Source organism: Pseudorca crassidens, chromosome 12 (genome assembly GCF_039906515.1).
Source record: "Pseudorca crassidens isolate mPseCra1 chromosome 12, mPseCra1.hap1, whole genome shotgun sequence".
NCBI lineage: Eukaryota > Metazoa > Chordata > Mammalia > Artiodactyla > Delphinidae > Pseudorca > Pseudorca crassidens.
The window spans coordinates 83,227,623-83,254,153 of record NC_090307.1 but is presented as its reverse complement, the minus strand read 5'-3'; the positions used below and the strand labels follow the sequence as shown (position 1 = coordinate 83,254,153).

The following is a 26,531-nucleotide window of genomic DNA, read 5'->3' as shown; positions in this document are numbered from 1 at the left end:
TTATAACTATTTTGGGGCAGGAAGTGGGCAGAGCTGATTACGACTCTACTGCTGCTCTCAAGGAGATTACAATCTCGAGAAGGAAGAGCAAATGTGTTTTGTTTTTTTTTTCCTGACAGAACGCTAGAATCAGCGGGTAATGGCTACCTGCCTGGACTCCTGCATCCTGGATCTGCGGGGAAAGAGTTCCAGGATTGATTAGTGATGTCTGCCGCAGGATCCAACTTGATGATCTAAGTACCAGTGGCCAGATGGGGACTGTTAAGAACAAAGTGAGGGTCTGCATGGAGTTCTGCAGGGGTGGGGGAAGGAGAGAGGGGAGACCACCATTTGCGCTTGAGAGAAAACTCATTGGAGATGGTAGCCGTGCTCTGAGGGGAAAAGGGTGGACTATGGCTGTGAACATGTGTGTGGCACAGTAGCTATCCAAACTGGAGGCCAGCAGGCTAGAGAGGGCACAGGCTCTGGATGAAAAGAAACCTGAATTCAAATCCTGACTCAGTCACTTTTTAATGTGTGACTTGGGACATATCTTTTAACCTCTCTGAACTTCAGTTTCCTCTTCTGTTATTGGGTTGATTGCTGACTCTTGCTACAGTGTCCACTGACAACAATAATCCAGGGAGGTAGTATTGTCAGCGCTGCTCCTTGCTGGGCTCCTGGGTTGGCATTCACTCCATAGCCTGTGAAAACTTGTGCCCTCTGGTGCCGCAATGTGAATGACTACCTCCTGGAGTTGTGTGACATGGCCGCCTGGATGAAAGAACAGAGGCCAGAGAGGTTAAGTCACTTGCCCAAGTCACACAGCTAACACATGGCAGAGGTGGAATTTGAGCTCAGGTCTGTCTGCTCCACAGCCCAAGCCTGTAAGCAGCATGACCTCCTGCCCACGAGCGATTTGCCAAACCTGGAAAACAGTTCAGCCTCTATAACAGTTTGAACTTTGGCAGATTGATAAAGGTGTGTAACTTCCCCACCTGGATTTTCCTGCAGGGATAGGTAGCCAATGAACTCATTTTCATGCCTGTGAAAATCCCGAGCATAGTGCCTGGTGTGCAGTGAGAGTAACTCAGAGTGGTGAGGTTGAGGGCTGCTGGGAGACTGAACCCCACTCTGAAACTAAGTGTGAGAAGGGCAACCCTAAAAGAAAGAGGATGGTAGTAGAATTTTCAATGAGAGGGAAGCAGATGAGTTCTTGGGCCTGGGGAAACAGACTTGGGGGGAGAGCGGTGCTCAGCTGTCAGAAGGGCTACTGGTGTATCCAACTGCAGGGATGCCAATCAGTTAGGGTCCCACAGGGGACATGGGGGTAACTGCTGATCAGTAATGAAGGGCTTGTAACAGCTGTGAGCAGGAGAAAGGGAGCCAGCAGTGGGTGGTGACACTTCTGGGACTGGCAGGAGCAGGGAGCCCGTGCCCAAAGGCATGAAGGGAAAGGTTGCTCTGGAATCTGGTGAGAGCTGTAGCTTTATGAAGGAGCCGCGCTGTAGGGAGACGAACGCAAACTTCATCCAGGCCACCTGCATCCAGACACCATGGGGGCGGCCCCCCAAACCTCACAGACTGAGAGGGGTCAAGGGATAAACCTCCAAAGGGATACTGGGATGCCCTTACCACAAGAGAGTAGGAAAACTCGACAGACGTTCATCACACAACCCTGACCAGGATGATTTGTGAACATTCTGGCAGCTCTCAAATTCTTTAATTTGATGACCATTGACTCGATCAGCTTTTATTTTTTGGGACATTAAGTTATGTGGAATCTGGTGGAGCTTTCAAATGATGCAGATTCAGGGCGGGTAGCTGGGGGGATGGGGAAAAGGGGTTAAGAGAGGCATGTTTATCTACAGCCCGACATCAGGTGGCCCACGTGTTCAAGCCAGAGAGTTTCCCAGAAGGTGAAAAACACCCCCCCCCCAAAGTCCCTGCTGTTATTAATCAGCAAATGTCTCAGCAGCAGGTGTGCATGAGTGAATTTTGGGGTCACGGCAGGTAATCCGGTCTGGCCAGGCCGTAACAGGTGACCTGACTGTCTGCCTGATCCTGAGCCACTGGATAAGGGGATTAATCTAAATCTCTTAGAGGAGAGGACGTTTTTCGAGAAAGCCTGGGACCCAGAAAGTGAAAGCTGACTTAGTGACCTCAAACTCCGTTCCTTGGGATCATATAGAAAAGGTGCCATTGAGGTTGAGACCCCCAGGGATGCAGGGGCAGAAAACACGGAGCTTAAAGGGTCTGGGAGGAATGGAGATAGAAAATCAGGGAGATAGAAAATCCGGGGAGTTCATGCCCTTCTCAAGGGGGCAGTTAAGACCCAGTGCTAGTTGACAGTCACTGAATAGAGCCAGATGGGCTGGATTTGGATCCTGGCTCTGCCTCTTACTCATTGTACGACATTGGGCAAGTCACTTCCTCTCTCTGTGACACAGTTTCCTTGTCTGTAAAATTGGACAATGATAAAACCCACTTCATAGAGATGTTCTGTATGAATGAATGTTTGCAAACGCCTAGAACAGTCCCTGGTATGTAGTAAAAAGCACTATATATAATGTTTGCTAAATAATGAGATAAATAAGAATATAGGTTATTTGTTGTCAGATCTTCCAATCTTTATAGGGAACTAAACCTGGAAATCTAAGTTTTAATAATCATATTAATGGCAAACACTCAAGCAGTTTCGAAACACCTTAAATATTGACTGAATGTTGTAAGGTAGATACTGTTATTATCCCCATTTTACAGATAGGGAAACTGAGGGGGTCACATGTTTTGTCCTAAAGTTACATACTAGCAAGTGGTAGAAATGGAATATAGGGTGACAAACCATCCTGGTTAAAACCAGGACATTAGAAGCCCCACCTCCCAGGAAACTCTTCAGTTTGGGAGAACCAGGACTGTTGATCACCCTAGCTTCAAACCTGGTCAGCCTGGCTCCAGCATTCTGCTCTTAGCAGCATACTCTATTTTCTTTTGCATGAATGCTCCTGATTTTTAAATGTTGGCCACTGTGGGCCAAACAATTTGCAATTCCTGAAAGAATCTGATATTCCCTTGCATCAAATTTCCCAGTTGTTACAGAGAAGTGCCTGTGTTTCCTCATCTGTAGAATGGGAAAAGAATAACACAGACCTCATAGAGTTGTGGTGAGGATTAAATGAGTTCATGTACTTAAGGCACTTAGAGTAATGCCTGGTATGAAGCAAGTGCTATATAAATCTTTGCATGTATTATTGTTGTTCTTAAACAGACATTATCAAGACCCTCTCAGACTTCCTGAATCTGAATCTTGGCTTGAGGTCTGGGCATCTGTTGTTGTTGTTGTTGTTGTTTTTAATGCCAAGTTCCCCAGGCAACCAGGTTTGGGAGTCAGCAATCCTGGGGTCAAGTCTGAGTAGTACAATTAATGCTCTGTGTGACCTTGAACAAGTTTCTTCACCTCTCTTTCTTCCCTTTGCAAAGGACCAGGAGTCCTGCCTCTCTCAGAGGGTTAATGTTTAGAGGCTTCTAGAACCTCTTGGAAAGGGAAAACATTTGATATAAGGCAGGTGAGGAGGTAAAGAAGTAAGAAGGGAAGCCCCACATTGCACTTGGAGGGGACTTAGGATTCAGGCCTGGGGGCTAGGCTACAGGGTAGTCAGGATGGACTAGGCTATGCTGAGTGACAAAGAGCCCCAATAACTCAGTGGCTTAAAACAAGTGTTTGTTTCTCACCCTCACTCCACATGCTAGTTATTAAGCTGCTGTCTCTCAGCTCCAAAGCTGCCCTCCCATACGTTGCTCTGTGATGCTGGGGCTGGGACCCCACTAGCCACATTCCTGGTTTGTCAGCTGCTCCTGGTAGGCTCTCCAGGCTCCGGACAGCCTGGAGGAAAGAGGAGGGACTTGCTCCTTCCTTCTGTTGTCTGTTCAGGTCAAGGTCACCCAAGCAACACTTCTGCATCCTGGCAGTGGCTACTGGTTCCAGTCCCTGGGTTTTTTACACACACCCCTGGAACCAGCCTCCTTGTGTCCCCGCAGTGCCGAGCACTCCCCACTTGGAGGTCTGAGTCCCAGCTCTGAGGGGGCCTCTCCTCCAAGGCTCTGGGTTCTGACACTCCAACCTCCACCCTTTGTCCACCGGCGCCAGGGACAGTGGCTGCTTCCTGTATCAGCATCTCTGTGTTGCCTAGTTGCTCTCCTGTGCTTTTTCAGCCCTCCAGCATTCATTCTAATTCTCTGTTAAAATGACTGCTGTGGTTTCCTTTTTTCTGTCAGCCACCCTGACCCACACACTCCATGCATACTATGAAACAGAGTTCACTCTGAGACCCAAGCTAAGGGAGCAGCCCACCTGGAAATTGCCAGGCATAGTGGCATAGGGGAGAGAGCCTGATGGACCACACACTAGCTCTTAAAGCTTCTGCCCAGAAGTAATGCGTCACTTCTGTCCACATGTCATTGGCCAGAGTAGGTCATGTGACCACATCTGAGTTCAACACGGGATAGGCAGTGAATATTTATGATCAGTAGTACAGCCTACTAGTGTGTTCTTGGAAAGACTGAGAAACTATACTCTTTTCTCCTTCCTGACAGTCAACCCTAATCAGATCGCTAATTAGATTTTCCTGAATAATAATAACCAGCAAGTTATTGTGCATTTACTATGTGCTAGCCTAAGCGCTGATTTTCAGAGAGTCCATGGGTAGGTAGTTGTTACCCCTATTTCTCAGAAGAGAAGAGGCTCAGAGAGGGGACGTGACTTGCCTCAGGGTATAGAGCTGTAAGAGGCAAAGCTGAGATTTACACTCGAGTCTGTCAGACTGAAGCCCAAATTCTTCACTTCTGAACTCTGTGGGGTGTCCCTTCTTGCTCCCATTCCAGAAACCCCGGGGAGGGCAGACAAGGAAAAGCAGGTATTTAAACTGGCTCAGCCCCTTTAACTGGCAAATCCTGCCTCCCACTGAAAGTTGCAGGTTCTCTACAGGGCAGCCCACTTCTGGAGCTCAGCAATCCAGAAAACTCCCCATGATTCTGCCCCCGGGAGCCTGCTCCTCTGGCCAGTCCTACTGCTGGCCTTGGCGCTTGGTTTTCACCCTCCAGCTTCCTCGTCCAGCACCTTGCTCAGCCCCAGCCTGGCTCAGGTTCTGCCCAGAGAGCGTTCCCAGGAGGGGAGACAATGTCCAGGGTCTGGGACCCCATGAGCCTGAGCTCTCCCAGGGCTCTGTCACCCCTCAACATTCAAGGGACACTGGGCTGTGCTTGGGGCAATAGCCACTTGAGTCTTGTCCCAGCAGACATGAATTTCCTCAGTTAGAATATAAGCTCTTAGTGGTCTGAACTGTGTCTTTTGTATCTTCTGCACAGTATTATTGACAGCTGATGCCCTCAGGCACCCCAGGCATCAGGCACTATGCCTATTTCAAGGGTACCTGGGATTTGTTTTAATCAGGTGTGGTAAGACACACAGAGGTGGAAATGACTGCCATGAAGGAAGAAGTTTATACTCTCACATCCCTAGAAATAGGCACAGCAGACACAGATGTTTAAAAAGAACTCACTTCTCCTGTGTTCCTTCTTTACTCACACTATTACCACACTCACAACACTTCTGACACCAGATGTGTGAGTTTTTTTCCCACACCACGCAATTCTCTGTGATGCCAGCTGGGTGTCCTACAGTTTAACTCAATTCTGACACCATCTACCTGGAGCCCCATGACACTGCCCCCCACTTCAGGTGCCAATCGCCAAGTCATAGGTCCTCAGGTTACCCACAACTTCTGTCCAGCTTGACTATACATCAGAGGTTCTCATGACCTCCTCCCCCTTGGATTCGATTATTTGCTAGAACAGCTCACAGAATTCAGGGAAACACTGACTTACGTCCACCAGTTTATTATATAATAAAGGATATAACTCAGGAACAGCCAGATGGGGATGCATAGAGCAAGGTATGGGGGGAGGGATGCAGAGCTTCCATGCCCTCTCTGAGAGCACATCACCCTCCCAGCACCTCCACATGTTCACCAGCCTGGAAGCTTTTCGAACTCCATACTTTGGGGATTTTTATGGAGGCTTCATCACATAGGCACGATTGATCGTTAACTCCATTTTCAGGCCCTCTCCTCTCTCTGGAGAATGGGGGGGCGGGGCAGGCTGAAAATTCCAAGCTTCTAATTATGGCTTGGTTATTCTGGTGACCAGACCCCAAAAGCCCACCACAAATCACCAAAAAAGCCCACCACAAATCACCTCATTTGAACAAAAGACACACCTCTCACCCAGGAAATTCCAAAGAATTTAGGAAATCTGTGTCAGGAACTGGGATCGAGATCAAATATTAGGGCAAAAGATGTTCTTAATGCTCTTATCACTTAGGAAATTCCAAGGGTTTTAGGAACTCTGTGCCAGGAACCAGGGGCAGAGACCAATATATATATTTTCTATTATTTCACAGTGTAGGGAAAGGTACATGGGGAAGAACCAGGGTCAGTCAGGAGGCAGAGGGAGTGAGGGGAAAACGTAGGCAGGAGGTTTTACTGTAGTTTCTGCAGGAAGAAACGTGCAAGGCAGAGTAAGCAGGCTGAGAAGGTTTAGGATTGGCTCATTTGATTACTTATAACAGGCTCTAGGGTGCAGGTTCCTTCCCCAGTTGTCTGGTACCTGGCCCTGGGGCGATTAAGGCAGGGGGATATTGGCCTGGAGCTAAGAGCTTGATAAAGTAGATGGTTGGGGTGTGGGCTTTGGATTGGTTGGTTTGCAGGGGAAAGGCACACTCCCAGGGGAGTTGTTTGCTCTCTCTAGGAATTAGCTAATCTTGAGAGGGGCAGTCCTTTCTAGTGTCAGCAAGGCCCCGAGATGTCAAGGCATCAGAATAAACAGATATGCTTACTACAGAGCCTTACAAGTATCATATTGCTCAATATTTGAAACCAATCTATTATTTCAGTTGGCGTGAGTTCAGCAGCCAGTAACAAAAGAACTGATTAATAGAGGCTTAAAAAATAAGATGTTTAATTCTGACATAACAAAAAGTCTTGAGGAGGAAGCTTCCAGCTTTAGTTTGTCAACTCAACAGTATCATCCAGGACCCAGACCTTTTCTCTCTTTTGCCTTTTTTCTGTTCAGCATGTTGGTGACGTGGCTCCATATAATCCCAAGAAGCTGACTCAGCTCCAGGCATCAAAGCCCCACAGAACATGGTCCCAATGAGATGGAAAGGTATTTCAGTTATCTATTGCTGTGTAACCAACCATGCCAAAACTTAGTGGCTTAAAACAACAAGTTATTATTTCTTACACTTCTGTGGGTTGACATAAGTACAGCTGGGGGGTTTTTCTGTCCCACATGGTCTTGGTTGGGGCCATCCACTGAAATGCATTCAGCTGGCAGCTGAGCCAGGATGGAAGATCCAAGAAAGCTTCACTCACATGTCTAGGGCCTTGGTGCTCTTCCACGTGGCCTCTTTATGTGGCTACTTGGGGTTCCTCACAGCATGGTGGTCTCTGAGTAATGAAGTGTCTTTCATGGTGACTGGCTTCCAGGGCAAAAGTGGAGGCTAACAGGCCTTCTTAAGCCCTATGCCTGGAAGTGGCATAGCATCACTTCTGCAGCATTCTAGGGGTCAAAGCAAGTCACAAGGCCAGCTCCAATTCAAGGGGAGCTGTATCCGCAATAAAAGTAAGAAAAGGAAGGAAGGAGAGAGTAGATATTGGGGAGGCAAATGGCAGGGTCTGCCACAGTGAAGCATCAGTTTCCCCTTGAAGAGGTGGTCAGACAAGAGACTATCTATCCTTAGAGCAGTTGAGTGGCACGGTGGGTGTGTACTACTGCTTGGGGCACCAGGGTAATATAATGGCATCCAGAGTCTTCTCTTTCCCTCTCCCTCCCTCTCCTAGTTCAGTGTGCTCTACCTGCTCATTGCCTCACCCACAGGGGTGAGACCATGGTAGGGAGAGGATGATAGCACATATGGGGAGGGGGAAGAGCCCAGTTATTTGCTTTTTCAAAAAGACGGAAGCATTTGGCACCGCTCCTGGTGCCAAATTGAAATTAATGCTGGCTACACTCCCAGCCTGGCTCCCATCCCCTCTGGAGGGCAGAGTCTCTGCAGCACTGAATCCAGGAAGGTCACTTGCTTGTCACAGGGGAAGGTGGGCGAGGGGCTGCAACAGTCAGGGCCCTGGAAGAAAACTGAATCCAGTTCAGATGCTCAAGGGGCCTTAGAGAAGGGACTGTTCTCAGAGCGTGGGCAGGTTTAGGGGATCAGAGAAGGGAGGTAGAGGCACTGAGAGATTAGCAACAGAGGGAAGCCATTACCACAGTAAAGGCAGGGAGAAGCAGGGGAAGGAACTAGTGTGACCGAAGCCCAGCGAGGGCAGGAGCTGGGGAAGGCATCTAGACAGAGGCTGTAGTTGTGGAGGTGTGTAGCCGCCAGCAGGGACATGATATTGAAGGAGGGAGTTTGAAAGAAATGTCCCACCTCTCTCTCCCCCTGCCTTCTGATCTCCTGCTGGTCCTTCCCATTGGCTACACCCAGTCAGAAGCCGGAGGGCAAGGGAGCCCATGGGTGATGTGGGCCATACTACTGATTTCTGGGAAACACAGGGCAGGCAGAGGAGGCTGGAGAATGAATTGGGGTGGGGTGGGCGAAACAATACAGTTGTATTATGCAGATGCCCAAAAGATATGGTTATTTTTGTATAACTACTTTTCAGTACTCCAGAATGTCCCCCATTCATAGATCTGCCACAAGTTACTTAAAAAATCCTTCTCTTGGGAGTTCCCTGGTGGTCTAGTGGTTAGGACTTGACGTTTTTATTGCTGTGGCCTGGGTTCAATCCCTGCTCCAGGAACTGAGATGCTGCAAGCCACTTGGCAAAAAAAAAAAAAAAAAAAAAAATCCTTCTTTTCTTTGTAGAGAGCTGTTTTATTGAAAAACGATATACATATATAAAAGGGACATGTCAGAAGTGCACAGCTTGATGAATTTTCACAAGAGAGCTTATCCATGTAACCAGATCAAGAAACAGAACATTCCTAGCACCTAGGAAGCCCCCTGAGTCTCCTTCCAGTTATCACTGCCCAGCTCCCCTCCACCAGAGAGCCTGGATTCTGACTCCCAAATAGCACAGGCTCATTCTCCTGTAGAGATAATGTTACAATGGGCATCTTTGTGTCTTCGGATTTTTTATTTATTTATTAATTTTTGTCATTGACTTGTTTTCTTAGGATGAATCTCCAGATTTAGGTTTCCTAGGTTGAAGGGTGTAAACATGTTTATTGCTCTTGCTGTATGAGGCTACATTACTTTCTGAAGGATATACAGATTCCTTATCACTTCTTATCTCAAAAGTCAGCCACTGAGATTGTAATTGGTGACTCTGGCTTCAGTAGAAGGTAGCCAGGAGGGGGCCAGTTCTGGATCCCATTAGGGAGGAATCTGAAACTCTAAATACCAACAATGCCTGCTCTCTTGGTATATGATGTTTTTGATTGCAAATGACAGAAGCTGCTGTAGGCAGACATGGAGATTATTGCAGGCAATTAGGCAGTCCGGATTCCTGGGTGGGTTTGCAGCTCTGTAGCAGGAACTGAACTCAAATCCCCCCCGCCCCTGGGCCCAGGCACTTCAGCTCACACCTCCGTGCACTGGAGGTTCAGCCAACATTTGGATCTGTTCCCAGATCCCCCAAGCGGACTTCCCCTCACATCTCATTGGCCACCCCAATATTTCAGTGGGCTCACTTTCTATGAGATTCAGTGCTCTCCACTCAATTCTGGAACACAAATCAGGGTTTTATTAGCAAGGAAGATGTGATGGAAGGGCTTTGTGTGTGGTCAGCCTCTGAGCAGTGCATATACTTGGGGAAAAATAGCTGCTCCAGCCCTGACTTCACACAATCTCTTGGCTCTTGTACCCCATACCTATTAATCAGTCTTTTGTTTCTCAAGGAATTTTTTGTCCAAATTCTGTTTTCTGGGAAAGAAGCTCTGATTTGTCTAACCTGGGTGAGGGGTTCTTGTCCAGTCAGCCATAGCAGAAAGAAGGATTTGGTGACACCACATGCCACCAACATGGAGATTAGGCCACTCGGCAGGGCTGGGCTGGGGTGGGTAGCCTTTGCTGAGTTACCCAAAAACAAAAGAAAGCAGTACCGAGGGCCCCAGTGAAGTAGGGACACCCAAAAGTATTTTTTCCCCCAAACGGTTTGTTATTTCATTTGAAAAAGCATTATGGCAGAAGTCAGAATCCTGTCAGACTACCTGACCCTTATCTTATGGATCAGTACTGTTTTTATTTTCAATGCCATAGGTGGGATGAAATACTTTACAATGTTTTCAGGCTTTAAAGTTCTCAACTTGGCCCTGGCAGTCTGAAGAAATTAAGGCTCAGAGAGGTCAACTGACTTTCCTAAGAGCATGCAGCACATCAGTGGCAGAGCTAGGACTAGAACCTGGATATCTTAACACCTTGCCCAGTGTTCTCTCCATTATATGACTCTGCCCTCCCCTTTTTTGAGAATTATTTTCACAGTCCCTGTGGAGGGGCCATTGTGCCACCTGATAGCAGCCCCCTGGCTCTTGTTATTGTGCCAACAGTGGACATAAAATCTAGACTGGCCAAATTGGGTTCTCTTTCCTGGGAAGTTGAGATTAAGAAGACAAAGATTGATTTTTTTTAGTTCTTTTTTTTTTTTTTTTTTTTGCGGTACACGGGCCTCTCACTGTTGTGGCCTCTCCCATTGCGGAGCACAGGCTCCGGACGCGCAGGCTCAGCGGCCATGGCTCATGGGCCCAGCCGCTCCGCGGCATGTGGGATCTTCCCGGACCGGGGCACGAACCCGTGTCCCCTGCATCGGCAGGCAGACTCTCAACCACTGCGCCACCAGGGAAGCCCTGATTTCTTTTAAACTGGGATCTTCCTCCAGCTTACATGCAATAACCATGATATTCATATAATTTAGCATGCTTTTGGCTGCAAGTAATGGGAATCCAGACTGGCTTAAACAATAAGAAAATGTATTAATTCCTTTAACAAGAGGTGCGGAACCAAGGTGGATTTCAGGTATGGTATGATTACAGTTCCAGCTACACTGTTCTGCAATTCTGTCTAGGCTCCTCCCTCCATAATGTGTTGGCTTTGCTCTCACATTGCTTTCCCTTATGGTTACAAGAGGGCTGCCAGCAACAATAGGGGCAACATGCTTCCTTGTTCTCATCCATGGAGCTAGAAAAAAGCATCTTTCCAGCTCTGGACTGTAAGTCCTTTCTTTCTGTCTGATTAGGCCATTGTCAATTATGTGCCTATTCCTGGACCAGTTGCAGTCTCCAAGAGAATGCTATGCACAGATTGATTTAAAATTAGGTTCCAGGTCCAATCATTGGCAAGGAGGATGGGATGGCTGTGATGGGCTAAGAGTAATTGAGAGCTATCCTGGAGATGTGTGTGAAAATCAATTTCTTTTGGCCATGTAGGCTGAATGGGAGAGGGATGGTTACCTGAACAAATTGGGATCTGTTGGGAAGGAGGAAGGGGGAACAGATGCTGGAGAGCCAAAAATAAAACCATTTTGAGTTATTTCAGGTGGGTTTCTGATCCTTGTTGTCAAAGACTCACTTGGACAATCGACTTCCTGGTCTGCGGCGAAATGCCTTTGCCCAGCCCCTCTGTATCCCGATTCTGATTTTCTCCTCCGTTCTGTAGACTCAGCTGTCGTCAACATTTCCCACCGCTAGCTCATCGTTTTGGCAAGCTGGCATCTCACTCTGCTCCAAGCCCCGCTGATGGAGCTGAAGATCCCTTTAGCAGAATTGATTCTGGCATGTTTTAATTTAAAAAGCCTTGCACTTCTCTGCATGGAGGCTGCTGAAATCTGTGCCCATAAAAGCAGAGAGTAAATTCTTCTGAGAAAAGCCTATTTTTAACAAGTCCTGAACCTAATTGAACTTAATCATTTTTCAGTCGTTGACACTTGAAATTATGAGTCATTGGGCTATATATGGAACTGAGGGCTAGAGCAGCCCTTTAAATATCATATAGATGGTAGATATCAGCTTTCAGAAGAACTTCTCAGGTTTGGAGCTGTGTTTTCACTCAGAATTGTGATAAAGCATGGGTCTCTAGAGACAGCCCTGGGTTCAAATCCTGAATCTCCCACTTACTGCAAAAGTCACTCTATTTTCTCAAGCCTCAGTTTCCTCATCTGTATTGAAAACAATCTTTTTTTTTTTTTTTTTTGGCCGCAATGCATGGCGTGTGGGACCTTAGTTCCCTGACCAAGGATTGAACCCGTGCTCCCGGCAGTGGAAGCATGGAGTCCTAACCACTGGACTACCAGGGAATTCCCTCTTCATCTGTAAAATGAGGCTGGCAACACTTGTCCCAAAACATTTTGTGTGAATCATCAAGGCCTGACATGAAGCTGCTTATGATCATTATTTATTCTACTTTTCATTAATATTCATGTTTTCTTGCAGAAATGTTAATGTGTTTGATTTTGACATGTTGCCCAAATCCCATTAGTAAAATATAATGTCCCACTAACTTCCCTCATGGTTACAACATGGCTGCCAGCAACATCAGGGACAACATGCTTCCTTGTGCACCATATCACCTTTCTGAAACCAAAAACACAGTAACTTCTAAAACACATCTTGTCCCAAGAGTTTAGGTATAAGAGAATGGAGAACTTAGTAAGACTGAGCTACAGTTCACTCAAGGGGTTGGAGGTAAGGTGGAAATCACAGGCATCAAAATTACCCTAGAAAACCAGTACCCCTAATCATTTCCCTTCAGTAATGTGGCTGCTTCTTGAGTTTAGCCCCAGAGGAAGTGGTTGGCTTATGTTTCAGGGCCATTTGTATGAAAAAATGTCTATCTTTAAACCATCAAATGCGGTTAGGCCAGTGAAAAATGCTCATGCCAGGAGTCACAGGTGATCTGGGTCAGACTGGGGTGCCCATGTCAAGCTCACAGAGCGTGGGGTGGGTGCTCCTAAAGAAAATTAATGGACAGATTCCTCTGCACCTGTGGTTATTTGTCTCAAGTTCTTTCTTTTTTTGCAGAGCAGAAAGATCTGAGTTCTGGACTTCTCTGGTGGTGCAGTGGTTAAGAACCTGGCTGCCAATGCAGGGGACACGGGTTCGAGGCCATGTCCGGGAAGATCCCACATGCCGCGGAGTAACTAAGCCCGTGAGCCACAGCTACCGACCCTGCGCTCTAGAGCCCGTGAGCCACAACTACTGAGCCCATGTGCCACAACTACCGAAGCCCATGCACCACAACTACTGAAGCCCGTGTACCTACAGCCTGTGCTCCACAGCAAGAGAAGCCACCGCAATGAGAAGCCCACGCACCACAACGAAGAGTAGCCCCCGCTCGCCACAACTAGAGAAAGCCGGCGGGCAGCAACAAAGACCCAAGCAGCCACAGCCAAAAATAAATAAATTTATTAAAAAAAAAAAGAGAGAGAGAGAGAGAGAGATCTGGGTTCCTTTGTAGTGTACGTACCCAGCAGGGTTGCTGTAAGTACGGGTGAGTGTGAGATGGGGAGTAGGGAGACAGTGAGAGGACATGCGGGTGAATGAGAGAGGAGATGGAATGGTGATTGTATGGCAGTGTGAGTGGCCGAGTCAGGGAAAGAGAGCGGTAATTGAGTTAAGTTAGTGGCGTGAGGGTTAGTGGCTAGTCTGGTGAGGGGTCGCCGCGGGGGAAGAGGGGTCGTTGAGGAGTCTGTCGTCCTCCCCCGCCCCCCCCCAAAAAAAACAACTTTCCTCTCACCAGCTGCTCTGGTCCTCTCTTAAGGGCCCTGGACCCTCTTAGCACCTTCCAGGGGAAAACGCCCCGTCTGTGCGAGTCACAAAGGCGCCCGTTCCGGGGTTCCGAGAACGCCCGGACGTGAGAATGGGGGTTGGCTCAGCGCAGCCGCACAGCAATCAGTCCTCCCGGCGCCGTCGGACACGCAGCTCCAGTGGCCGTTGGACACGCGGTGGGAGCAGTCCTGCAGGGCGTCCCTGGTAAGTTTCACTGCGCGCGCAGCCGCGCCTGCTGCTCCACAGCTCCCCCTGCTGAGGAAAGCAAAGACGTGGCGGCTGACCCTCTCCCCTTCGGACGTTTAGCTGCCCCTAAACCTGGAAAATATCTTGGCCCCCATGAATTAAACGTAAATAAATTACAGTGTGTAAAATAACTCCAAGGAAAGTACAACAAACTTCCATTTCCCCCTGTAACGATCCCAATTTTTAAAAATCTGTGGGTGTTTCTGCACCTCTGCTTGATTAGTACTCCAAGCACATGTTTAAACCATGTTATGCATGCAGCCTTGGCTTCATTTTTTTTACAGGATCCTCCTCTCTCAGACTTGGAATTTATAACCCACATAGTGGCCTGTCCCAGGGGCCCTGCCCTTCAGGGGTCAGGATTTTCTTTTAAGGTCAGATTGTTAAAATTCAGCAGCAGAGGAGGATCCAGCCTCCTCTACCCCAGCTAATTAAATATTAGACAATAAAGTCTTCTCCCACCTGGGAGGAGACTTTATTCATTTAAATAGCATTTGCTAAGAGCTTATCATGTGCCCAGGACTACAGATACTGTAGTGGATAGACTGAGGTCCGGGGAGCAGGAGGCATGTTTGTGATGCTCCCTGACCTGGACCTCTAGATCTCTTAGCACTTTCCAGCGCACACAGATGGGCAGCTTTGAGATTCCTCCCAGGAACCACAGACTCAAATTCCTGCTGGCTCCAGGCAGTTACAGGAAATGTGGGAATTGGGGGGAGGAGGAGTTAGGCAATGGGGAGGAATGGAGCCTGCAGCCAGGAGTGTGAGTGCATGACCCATATTCACATCTTAAAACACTGCCTGCTAAAAAGAACTGAAGGCAGGTTGAATTTGTCCTGTGGGCCTCAAGTTTGAGACCCCTGACTAAGAGGGTGGTGTGCCAGGGCCCAGGACACCCTGCAGGTGCTCTCTGAAGGCCCAGCTGTGAGAATGGGGGTCGATCTGTTCCCAGGGAACAGAGTGGGTCCAGCCCACAGAGCACAGAAAGGGAAAAACTTGTGTTGGTGTCTGGAAGCCGGAGAAAAGCCGGTATCCCAGGGGGAGCCTGGTTGTGGGTGTGTGTATGTATCAGCGAAAAGGTAGGCGTTGACGGAGCCTCCAGCTCCTGGGGAAAAACACACAACACAACCAGTTAACTAAAGGGCAAGATAAACTGACACTTGAAAATCCTGATTCACAGACAAGTTACATTCATCAGACACCTGTCATGTGCTAGGCACTGCGCTAAGAGCTTTATATACATTATGCTGAGTGTGGGGGTGAGCATCCCCATTTCTATAGATCAGGAGACTGAGGATCAGAGAGAGAAATCACATTGTCAGTGAATTTCAAGTATACTTTATTTAGTCATGCTTTTAGAAGGGTGCATTACAGATCCACTTAGGATCAAAAGAACCCTTAAACATAGAAAAGCTTCTGCACGATGTGAAATCGGAGCTGCACAAAATTCTAGAATTGAAAGAGGTCCTAAAGTGAGTATTCTTTGCCCAAACCTTATCAGTCTAATAAATCCTGCCATAGCCTCTACCCGTACCTTGAGGGCTCTTCCAGAAATAATCAAGCTATGGAACCATAGTCTTTATTCCACTTCCCTGCCTGTGGGAATTTTCCAACATTAGATATTTTCCTTCAAATATGATTTACCAAAAATCAGTTAGTCCTCAAACCCTCTAGAAACCCTCTAGAACATATTAGGGAAACGCCAGAGGTCTTACAGTCTCAGCCACTATATTCTTATCACCCAGCAGATTGAGAATCATTTTCAAGATAGTGGATCATGTAGGGCAGGAATGATCTAGGCTGCAATGAACAAAATACTTGATAAGGGTGCCTTAAACAATAGTGACACTTAGTTATTTCACTTAACGAGAAGCCTAGGGTAGGCGGTTCCAAGGATGGGGCAGTGGCAAAGTGTCAGTGAGGCCCTAAATTTCCCCCCATATTTCTTCTTTGTTCTCTTTAGTGTGACAGTGATATTTCTCCTCCTGGTCACAGGATGGTTGCTCCAGCACCAACCATTGTAACCTTCACAATAATTTCCAAAAGCAAAAGAGAGGGGAACATGGACAAGCTCTTTTTATCACAAAGGAATAGGAATAGACATCTCCTTATGTCTCTTTGGCTAGATCTGAGTCACATGTTCATCTTTCAACCAATCATTGACAAAGGGAAATGGGTTACTATGATTAGTGGGAACCAATCATGATTCATCCTCTGGAACTGGGCAGATTGAGGAGGGATAAGCTCAGAGTTCTGTTAGGAAAGAAGAAGTCAGAGCGTTCTTAGAGTCATACTAGTTGCTGTAGCAAAGATGCCCCCTCATTTCATTGGCTTAACACAACAGAAATTAATTTCTCTTTTTTGTAACAGTCCAATGAGGATTTCGTGGTTGGCAGGTGACTTCTTCCACAAGTTGATTTAAGAGACCTGTCTTGTGGCTCTGCCCATCTATGGCTGCGCCTCACATAGATGTCAGATTGGGAAGACAGGATGGAAATGTCACATCCACTTCTTAAAAAGTCATGGTCTGGAAGTGACACACCTCTCTGCTCACATTCCATGGGTGAGAATTCGTAGCTCTGCCTGGATTCAGGAGGAGCTGGGAAGTGTAACCCCTGGCTAGGCAACTACCTTAGCAACAACCCTTCATGAAGGAGAAGTAACTGTTGGAAGGCGATTAACTCGTCTCTTACAGGCTGATCTTCTTACATCCCTGCTTTTAAGGAACATCTTGGCTTTTCCAGACCTCTTGGCCAGTCACTTCCCAGTGGGTACTGCCGCCTACACTAGACCACACATCAGTCTCTGAACACTCCTTTTATTCACTTGCTTCTCAGCCTTTGCCCAGGCAGTTCTCTTTACCCCAAATTCCTTCCCCACTTTTCTTCTCTGCATGGTGAACTCCTATTAATCCTTCAAAACCCAAATTGAAAATCATCTCCTTTTTGCAGCCTTTTCCACTATTTTGCCCTGGGCAGGGTTCATACCACCTTGAAGGTTAACTTATCCCTGAATTCCCTACAATATTTAGCACACAGTAGGGGCTTAGTTTTTATGCTAAAGAGATCTAGGTACTTCAGGCATGAGAACTCATTTGGTTGCAAGTGACAGAAAACTCATCTCGGATTGCTTTAGGAGAATATGTTGGTTCATGTAATTGGACATGACCCAGAGGTATTTTCAGGCTTGGCTATATCCAGGGGCTCAGATGATTCCCCTACGGTTCAATTTCTCTTGATTTTGTCTTCTGTCCTCAGTGATAGCTTTATTCTCAGGCTCCCTGAAGAGGCAAGATGGCTGCCAGCCACTCCCAACTCATTCACATAGGTTAAAGTGCAGCAGGAAACAGAGTTTCTCTCTTCCTGTGTGTGCAAGCTTAAATTCCACTATTCACTCTGCTTGGACTAGGCAAGGTCATGTGCCCATTCCTGAACTGATCACTCAGGCCAGGGGGCTGGAATTATGCAGATTGGCCAGGGATCTGGCACTCTGATTGACCCATCCAGAGTCATAGGTTGCAATCCAGAAGTTGATGGAGTAGGGTCAACCTCAAGGGCGCAAAAAATGACCAGGAGTAAGGGAGGGAGTGGCTTCCCACTGGAAATTCCAGGTATTGCTACCAGGAGACAGAGGAATGCTGGATGCCCCGTAAGCCCACATAATTTTTTTTTTTTTTTTTTTTTGTGGTACACGGGCCTCTCACTGTTGTGGCCTCTCCCGTTGCGGAGCACAGGCTCCGGATGCGCAGGCTCAGTGGCCATGGCTCACGGGCCCAGCCGCTCCGCGGCATGTGGGATCTTTCCAGACCGGGGCACGAACCCGTGTCCCCTGCATTGGCAGGCGGACTCTCAACCACTGTGCCACCAGGGAAGCCCACACATAAATATTTTTTATGCTGAACCTTCATCCTATGAAAAGACCCATATCGCACCACATCGTAACAGCCACTGTTTACTGAGGACTTACCTTGTGCCAGGCTTAGTGCCTTACATGCTGAACAACCTGTGAAGTGGCTTCTAGAATTTCTCCTATTTTCCAGATGAGGAAACCAAGGCCCAGAGAACTGAAATGACTTGCTCAAACTTAACAAGTGGCCAAGGAGGAATTTTTGCTGAGATCTGATGGTTGACACAGCAATGCTTTAAACCACTGCACTGTAGGACCCCTCAGTGGGTGGCAAAGCTAGAAGTTTCTTGTTTAAGAATCTAGCTCCTAAAGCCTGGGAGTTGGGGTGCAGTGGATCTTACAGCCCCATAGGGCTCAGAGGGTTAGCATTGTCGCCTTCTTTGAATACCTAATGTCTCTCAGTACTACTGGCTCCTGCTTTAAAAGCGGGGGGGAGTGTCCCCACAGCTGAAGCTGGGCGAATTTCGATGTAACCCCATCAGAGGAGACACTGCCCTGATGCCATCTTGCCCCTCTTCTTTGGGAACACAAGGAGCAAGAGGGTAACAGACATGCCAGAACCATCTGCCTGGCTCCTAATAATAAATCATGAGAGGAACAGGTTTCAGGCAAACATTGCTTAAAAAAAAAAAAAAGCCTCTTCTCACACCCGGGCAGCCATCTGCCGTGTCCTCCTCGTGTGCCAAGCTGTGGGAGGAGGAAGGTCTGCGGGAGGTGGGGAAGGGAGAGGGTGCTGCCGGGTCCTGCACCACCAGCAGGGGTGGCTCACAAGTTCTCTTCCTTTCGCCACTGTGGACAGGTATCGCAGAGAGAGAAAGGAGCACTTGCTAGCTTTGACCTCCCTGGATACAATGTCTGAGGAGAGCGAAAGCACAATTCCTTCAAGATGCGGACGGTGGGTAACAGCAGCTCCTACATACAGAGGGCTTACTGTGGGGTCAGGCATTGTGCGGTCCTCTGTACACGTATTAACTCAACTAATCCTGACAACAAATCTATGTGTGCCCATTTTATAGATGAGAGACTGGAGACTCAGAGATGTTAAGTGACTCACCCAAGGTCACACAGCAAGGCCACCTCTTCAGTATGCAGTAATGAGGTCCAGCTTCCTCTCCACCCTGGCAACCCAGGGTGGGTTTTCCATGTAACACCTAAGCAGGTGACATCACCCAAGGGTGGTCTTCCTACTCCAGCCCTGCCCCAAGCACTCTTCTTGCCCTCCACCCTTAAGCTGAAATGTGGGCTTTTCTAGTCACCTAACCTGTTGCTTAACACTCACCCTGTCTCACTCAAAAGAAGCACAGAAGAAAAGACCCTGAAAATTCCCAGGAACCTTCGGAGAAGACCAAAGAGCAGCTGGCCGAGGCAGAGCTTCGGAAGCTGAGGCAGCAGTTCCGGAAGATGGTGGACAGTCGGAAGTCCTTTAACTTCTGCTCCCAGCAGAAGATCACAAACCAGCAGTAAGTGATGCTCAGAGTTCTGTACTGAGTGAACTTGGAGAAAATGTTGGGTTTGGTTTCATGGGGCTTGCCTTCTGATGGGGTCTGGGGCAGGGACCCACTTGGGATAGCTTCAGTGGGGAGAGGAGATTTATTCTCAGAGTTCAGGGTGTCTCAGGGACTCCAAGGGGAGCAGCTCACCCATGTCTCAGTGAAGGACCCAAACAAGAAAGTGATTCTGGTTCCTGTTTCTTTCAACACATGGGTTTTGTTCTTTCCTCTCTGAATCTCAGCCGTGGCTGGTGGGAGATGGCTGCCTCCAATTCTTGAGCGACCAAAGGCCACACAGAGAGACTGTTCTTAGTCAATTCCAATCCCAAAATTCCCAGGAGAGGGAAAATCTGATTGGCTTAGCTTGGGTCTGGTGTCTACTTCTGGCCCATTCAGCTGTGGCCTGGGGGGGGTGCTGAGCCATAGGACAAAAAATAGCTATGGGTATCCCCAGCGGTTCTAGCAGTAAAGGTGGGGAGTTCCCAGAGAAGGGGAAATCACCAGTCGGTGGATACCCCAAAGGACGTTTCCTGCTTGTGCGTTATTATGGGATCTGCAGGCCTGAATATTTGAAATTGAGTTGCCCTAGAAATTATGGTGTGTATAGTTTCTTTGGGCAACAGAAGGGTGTTCCCTGAGGTTGAATAAACAAACATTAAACAAGCATTCTTAGATTCCGTCCAAAGAAATGTGATTCCTTAACCACATTCATAATGTTTATACAGGCAGTAACTGCCTATTGTTAGAAAATTTTACTGTTAGATGATGTGTGAAGTTCAGAGGGTAGGGAAAAGGGGTTCTTTAGATTTTCCATGGATTGGTTCACTCAGAGCCACTGCTAGTCCATATGGGATCATTACGTGAATTAGAAAAAGGCACCCTTTCTCAAAGACCCTTTAGTGCCATCTGCTGGAAACATTGTCATTATGTAGGGATTTTGTTAAAACAAGACAAAGTGTCTCGCAGAAAAGTGGAGTAAATCAACAAATCAATGACATGTTTTCAAGCAGATGGTGCTCCCTTGGGCTGTGCAGTCCACAACCTGCACATCTGTGCTGGTGACCCTGATTCACAGCCTACCCTTGGTGGGCATCAGGAAATGCCTACTTCTTGATGTGGTTTCAGTTTTTCTTGAATCTTACTTACCCTTCTGCATCTCACTCTACCCCGATCCATTTGATCTGGTTTCACTGTGGTGGAACTGAAGGGGAGGAGAGTGGAAGAGACCTGGGGTGAGGTGAGTGAGGTGCTTAGGGTGTAATATTTAAGGAGGTGCTTTTCCCCAGCGCAGACCCTGCACCTATACCACCCTGAAAATGAAGACCTCCTTAAATTCTGGGGCACCTCACTCCCCTCACTGCAGTCCCAGCCCTGCCTAAAGACGGACAAACCTTCCTTTTGCTTTTCCGACCTCACTGCACCCCCGAAAGCCTAACTCTGACTTACTCTCCGGCTCTCTCTCTCTCTTTTCTCTGCACCTTAGCAAAGACCCCTCCCAAGAGGGGCTTAGGGGGAGAAAAGTCCCAAGGGCCAGGTTAAGAAGACAAGATGCTCTAGAACTGGGCATGCACTCCAGTGGTTGTTAGCAACATGTGGCTATTTACATTTGCAATTTATTAAAATAAATAAATTAGAAATTCAGTTCTTCAGTTGCACCAGCCACGTTTCAAGGGCTCAATAGCCACACATGCCTGATGGATGCTGTCGGACAGCGCAGCTAGAGGACGTTTGCATCACTGCAGAATGGTCTACTGGACAGTGCTGCTTTAGAACATCAGTCAGCAAACGGTGGCCAATGGGCCAAGTCTGAGTGGCTGCCTGTTTTTGTAAATAAAGTTTTATCGGCACACAGCCACGCCTCTTCATTTTTGTGTTGCCTATGATTGCTTTGTTGAGTAGTTGCAACAGAGACCCTCTGGCCTGCAAAACCCAAAGTATTTACTCTTTGGCCCTTTATAGAAAAAGCTTTGCAGACCCCGCCCTTGAACATTCTTTGCTGTTCTAGAGTGGCGCTTCCAAAACTTTAAAGTGCGTACAGGTCACTTGAGGATCTTGTTACAAAGCACATTCTGATTCAGTAGGTCCTGGATTGAGACCTGAGCTGCTGCATTTCTCCAAGCTTCCAAAGGGCATTGAGGCAGCTAGTCTGCAAACCGCACTGAGCAGCAGGAATAGGCTGCCCAGACTTTGCCAGAAACTCGGCCTCTGTACCATTTCCTGTTGCTCAGTTGCCGTGCAGTTGCCTGAGTCTTCTTTTCTCTTTTAGAAATCCCTGGTTGCTCACGTCCCCGACACCCTCTCTTCTCCAGAGCAGACAGAGGAAGAGAAGGAGACTCATGTCAGCCAATTTCATAAATCAGTAGCCCCTGAGTAGAAAAGTTGGTGGGGGTTAGAGGTTCCTGTGCAGCTCTGTGTTGATGCACAATTGAAAGATCCTGCCTCATGGGCTTGCCTCTTATTACCAGAGATAACTGGCTGTAAAGCCGGAAAAGAAAGTCTGCAAAATCAGACAGATGTCAGTGAGCTGCTGGCAAAAGAGAACTTGGGGGCTCTCACCATGACTAGGTAATGGGTTTTGACAGGCACAGCTGCAAATTGTTGTGAGGAGTAAAAGAAAAAATGCCGCTCAGAGAAGGGCGGAGCAGTGGAAGTTGCAGTGAACTGGGTCAAAGGACATCTGAGTTCTGGACCTGGGTTGGAGACCTTGGGTGAGTCTCTTCCACTTGCTGGGGTGGGAAGTACCCCTCTGAGTCTCCTTTCAGGACCAAGGGGCCTGGAGTGTCTGATCCAGGCAAACTCAGGGGTTCAGGGTTAATCACATGCTGCTTTCCCAACAGCAAGGAAATCAAGACCCTGCAGGAGGAGCAGGATGAGATCACCCTGCTTTTGAATCTCATCAAGTCCTCCAGGAACTTGGATCTGAATGAGAAAAACTACATGAAGCTGTGTTTCCTGCTGCAAACCAAGGAGGACTACGAGGCCCTGATTAAATCGATGAAAGTGCTGTTGGCTGAACTGGATGAGAAGGTGTGGTCTTTCTCTTAAAGGGTTAACCAGAACACCGAGCAAGGGGAAGGAGTGCAGGAGGTGTACTCCCCACCATATCCCCACCGTTGGCTTTTCTAAACGTGACTGTGGTCACTGTCTCCACCACCATTGTAACCCCTGATCTCTCAGCTCTATTGATCCATTTCCTCACTGTGGTCTCCACTGCCTCCCCATTACAGTAAGACTAAATGCCCCAATCCTTACTGTATCAGTCAGGAGAGGTTAGGTTATGCTGCAGTAACAAAATTCCCTCTCCCCAACTCAGTGGTTTAAAACAACAAAGGTTTCTTTCCCATTCATGGTTTATGTCTATCGTGGATTGGCTAGGGGCTCCTATATCCTCTCATCCTGGGGCCAGGCTAATGGGATAGCCCCCATCTTGAACGTTGCCAGGTACTGTGGTAGAAAAAAGTGAGTCCTGAGGGTCTCACACTGGCAGTTGAATGCTCCAGTGACATGTGTCACTTCTGTTCATGACTCATTGGCTCAAGATAGTCTACCAAACCCGTAGTTTGGTAGACTATCTTGACCCAAAATAGTCAACTCTACCCATTCACAAAAGGGCCTAGGAAGTGCAACCCTCATGGATCCAGAAAGCAAAGAGCTAGAGACATTTGCTATACAGTGTTAATCCCTTAGTATCGTTTGAAAGACCCTGCCTACCCCTCTAGGCTCATCCCATGTCATTTCTTCCTTAACTCTTCACACTCCAGCTGCAAAAGACTTCTTTCTTTCTTTCAAATAATGCTGAGCCTTTTCTCACCTCAGGGCCTTTGCACATGCTCCCCACACTGCCTTACCCTAGTTGCTTATCTTTATGTCTCAGCCTGAAGGTGACTTTCTCAGGGAGGCCTTCTCTATGCCCTCTCTCCGGTTTAAAGTATATGCCCCTGGTGTTAGTTTCTTGGCCAGGAACAAATAGCACACTCTGTAGGGTACTCGGACGAGTAGGGCATTCTGGAACCTGGAGTAAATACCGCAACCTCTCTTTCTTCTCACCTCTGACCCCAACTACAAGGAAGCCATTGTGGATCCTTCCCGGTTAGCTTCCTGGGGCACAGAGCAGGGTGGAGAGTAGATCTTGGGGGGCGAATAGAAGATCCCAGTGCACCCCCTACCCTCTTTCATGTCACCCCATGGCACTTCCTTCACAGTACCTTTCACGGTGGTAATTATGCCTTAATATGGGTGTTGTCTAATGTCTCCCTAACCTGTCACCTGCGTGAGTCTGTTTTGTTCCCTACTGTACCCCCTGTTCCTATCCCAGTGTCCAGCACCTAGCAGGTCCTCAATAAATATTTACTGACTGAATGAATCTGGAAATCTCATTACACCTTTCTTCTGCTTCAAACTCTTCAGTAATTTCCAACTCTTGCTGTGATAAGGGCCCAAGTTCCTGGTGTATTTGCCGGCTCTGCTGCCTCAGCCCCTCCTGCCTCTTCCACCTTCTCTCCTGCCTCCTTCTCCTCTGTGCTCCATCCACACTGGCTGCCTTCATGGATCCACAGTGCTGTCTCTCACCTCCAGACCTTTGCACATGCTGTTCCGCCTGCCTGGAGTGATGTTCCCCGTCCTCTCTGCTTGGGGGAGTCTTATTCATCCTTTGCGTCTCAGCTCAAATGCTGTTTCTGCAAGATAGTTGTCCCCTCATCTTTCTCTGCTACATGCCCCTGCTGTGTGTGTGCAAATTACCATCTATCTCCTCTCTCCTAGGGCTCATCATGCTTCCTGGCTTGTTTCCAGTCCTAGATTGTAGGTTCCCTGAGGGCAGGGACCACTCTGTCTTGGTTACCATCATACCCCTGTTGTCTGGCACCAAGCAGGGGCTTAATAAAACTGATGAATGAGTGAATGAATGAATGAGTGGACAAACATATGAATGTATGAGAAAGGAGGCAATAAAAGTGAAGAAGAAAAATGGGGATGTGGATTCTCAGAAACATTAGAAAAGGCAACCTAGTTTTGGAATCCTCCAAAGAGTACGGCACTCACTGCCCAACACAAAAACCCACTTGGTCTAATTCCATCTCAGTGCAGGCAGCTCCCAGAATCCCCTCCTGCTGTGTCCACCACACAATGCCCAGAGCTTTGTCCTTTCAAGGGGTCAGTGGAGGTGAGGATATCACTGGGCCCTGCTTAGCCTCACAAAATAATTAATAAGCTGATGCCTTCCTGCTGAGCATCTAGTGTAGGCAACGTATTTCCCCATCAGCCACAGCCTTGGCTAATGTCTCCCATTGGGCTGAAGCCTAATTACTTTCAGCATCACAAAAGCAGCGTCTGACATAAAGGTGCCAAAGGGAATACAGCTCTGAATTTAATCACAAGAGCTGATGCCACAGCTTCCTTTGGCAAGTAGGTGGAGCCCTAGGACTCTGGGGGTCAACTCGGGCTAGGGCAGGCATCCTTTCAGAGCATGTGATGCCACACCTAATATATGGTGGAGGATGCTGCCCTCCCATATATCAAAACAAGTCATTTGTTTTATTTCATAAGAGAGCTGGAAGGGGTTTGTGTTGAGGATGCTGCCTTGTGCATAGAACAGGAGAGGAGAACGGAGTAGAATAGGAACCTGACTTGACTTGAATCTGACTTTGTCAGCACTGATGAAGTAATTTGTTTTTGCTGTGAGGGAGTTTGTGGGGGAGTGTATGTGTGTGTGTTCCAGCTAACGTCCAAAGCCTGGCTAATATCAATCATAAACAGCATTCATATACCTTACTAGTTTTGGGTGAGACCCAATGGCTCCCTTGGTGCCTGATCTTTTGCTTGAGAATGTGTTGGGCTGCAAGTATTGATAATAGAATTCTTGACTGGAAGCAACTGGGAGAACAGAGGTTTGTTTTTCTCACTTAATATGATGTCTGACTAGAAATAGGCCATCCCAGGGATGGTTTAGCAGCTCTACAATGATGGGTTCTTCTTTTTCTCTATGACTCTCTTGACCAGCCTTCCCCTCATGGTCACAAGATGGCTGCCAAAGCTTAGCTAGTATAATGTCTCATATAATTGCATTCAAAAATAGGAAGAAAGGATGGGAAGTTTTTGTACATGATATTCTCTTCTTATGAGAGGGAGAATATTTTACAAAATTCCTCCAGCAGATTTTCTCTGATTGGCCAGGGCTAGGGTATATGCCCATTCCTTGGCCAATCACGGGCCAAAGGGAAATGGAATTTCTGTAATTGCTTTGGGGTAGACCAGGGGCAGCAGATTACAGTGCAAGCACCAAGTCTGGTCTGTTTGTTTATGGCCCTCCAGCAAAGAATGGTTTTTACATCTTAAATGTTTACTTTTTAAATGGTTATGTGAGTACCTACATACTAATCTCTTCGTCCTTGAAGCCTAAAATATTTACTATTTAGCCCTTTAAGATAAAGTTTCCCAACCCCTAGTTTAGACCAATGATGATTTATCCCTTGGGTTTGGAGGCAGAGCCCACCTTCCATAAGTAGATTACTGGCAATAAGGAAATGTTTTTATCTCATATAACAGGAAGTATAAAGATAATGCAAGCTTCAGGGTTGGTTGATTCAGCAGCTCAATTAGGTTATCAAGGTATTTGTCTTTGTCCTTTGGGGACAAGACAGCAGCAGCAGTTCCAGGGACCACATCCAGATGGAACAATACTGTCAGGAGAAGACAGACCATCTCTTCCTATGACTCTCTTAGGAATGAGGAAACTTTTTCCAGATGCTTCCCTACCAGACAGCCAGAGGCTCCAACTGGTTTAGTCTTGCCCATCCCTGAATAAATAAATCATAAGAAGAGTGATTAGAGTTACCATGCTTGGCTTGGATCAGTCTTCTGGGGTGGGATGGGTATTCTTTCCCAGAACACCCACGACGGGTTAACCACCCACCATGTCCACCACAGTACAGTTCTGGCTGTTGTCACCTCTGCCAGCCTCCTGGTTCTGGAACATTCTTCTGTCTTCCGTTAAGCATCTCTTGCTGCCTAAAAACCATCTTTCATCACTTTTCTGTGGGTCTTCCATGACCCTAAATGTATGAGTAGACCAGTGGCCTTCAGAACAGGCTGAGCCTG

General features: G+C 47.5%; 1 protein-coding gene across 1 annotated transcript in view; it reads left to right on the top strand.

Annotated features, from left to right (window-relative positions):
* The first annotated feature begins 18,748 nt into the window (after positions 1-18,748).
* CCDC63 (coiled-coil domain containing 63) overlaps positions 18,749-26,531 on the top strand; it is a 28,683-nt gene continuing 20,900 nt past the window's right edge. Inside the window, 3 exon segments of the mRNA XM_067701444.1 lie at positions 18,749-18,841; positions 19,243-19,406; positions 22,274-22,463. Of these exon segments, the coding sequence (XP_067557545.1) occupies positions 18,833-18,841; positions 19,243-19,406; positions 22,274-22,463 (363 nt within the window). The 5' untranslated portion in view covers positions 18,749-18,832.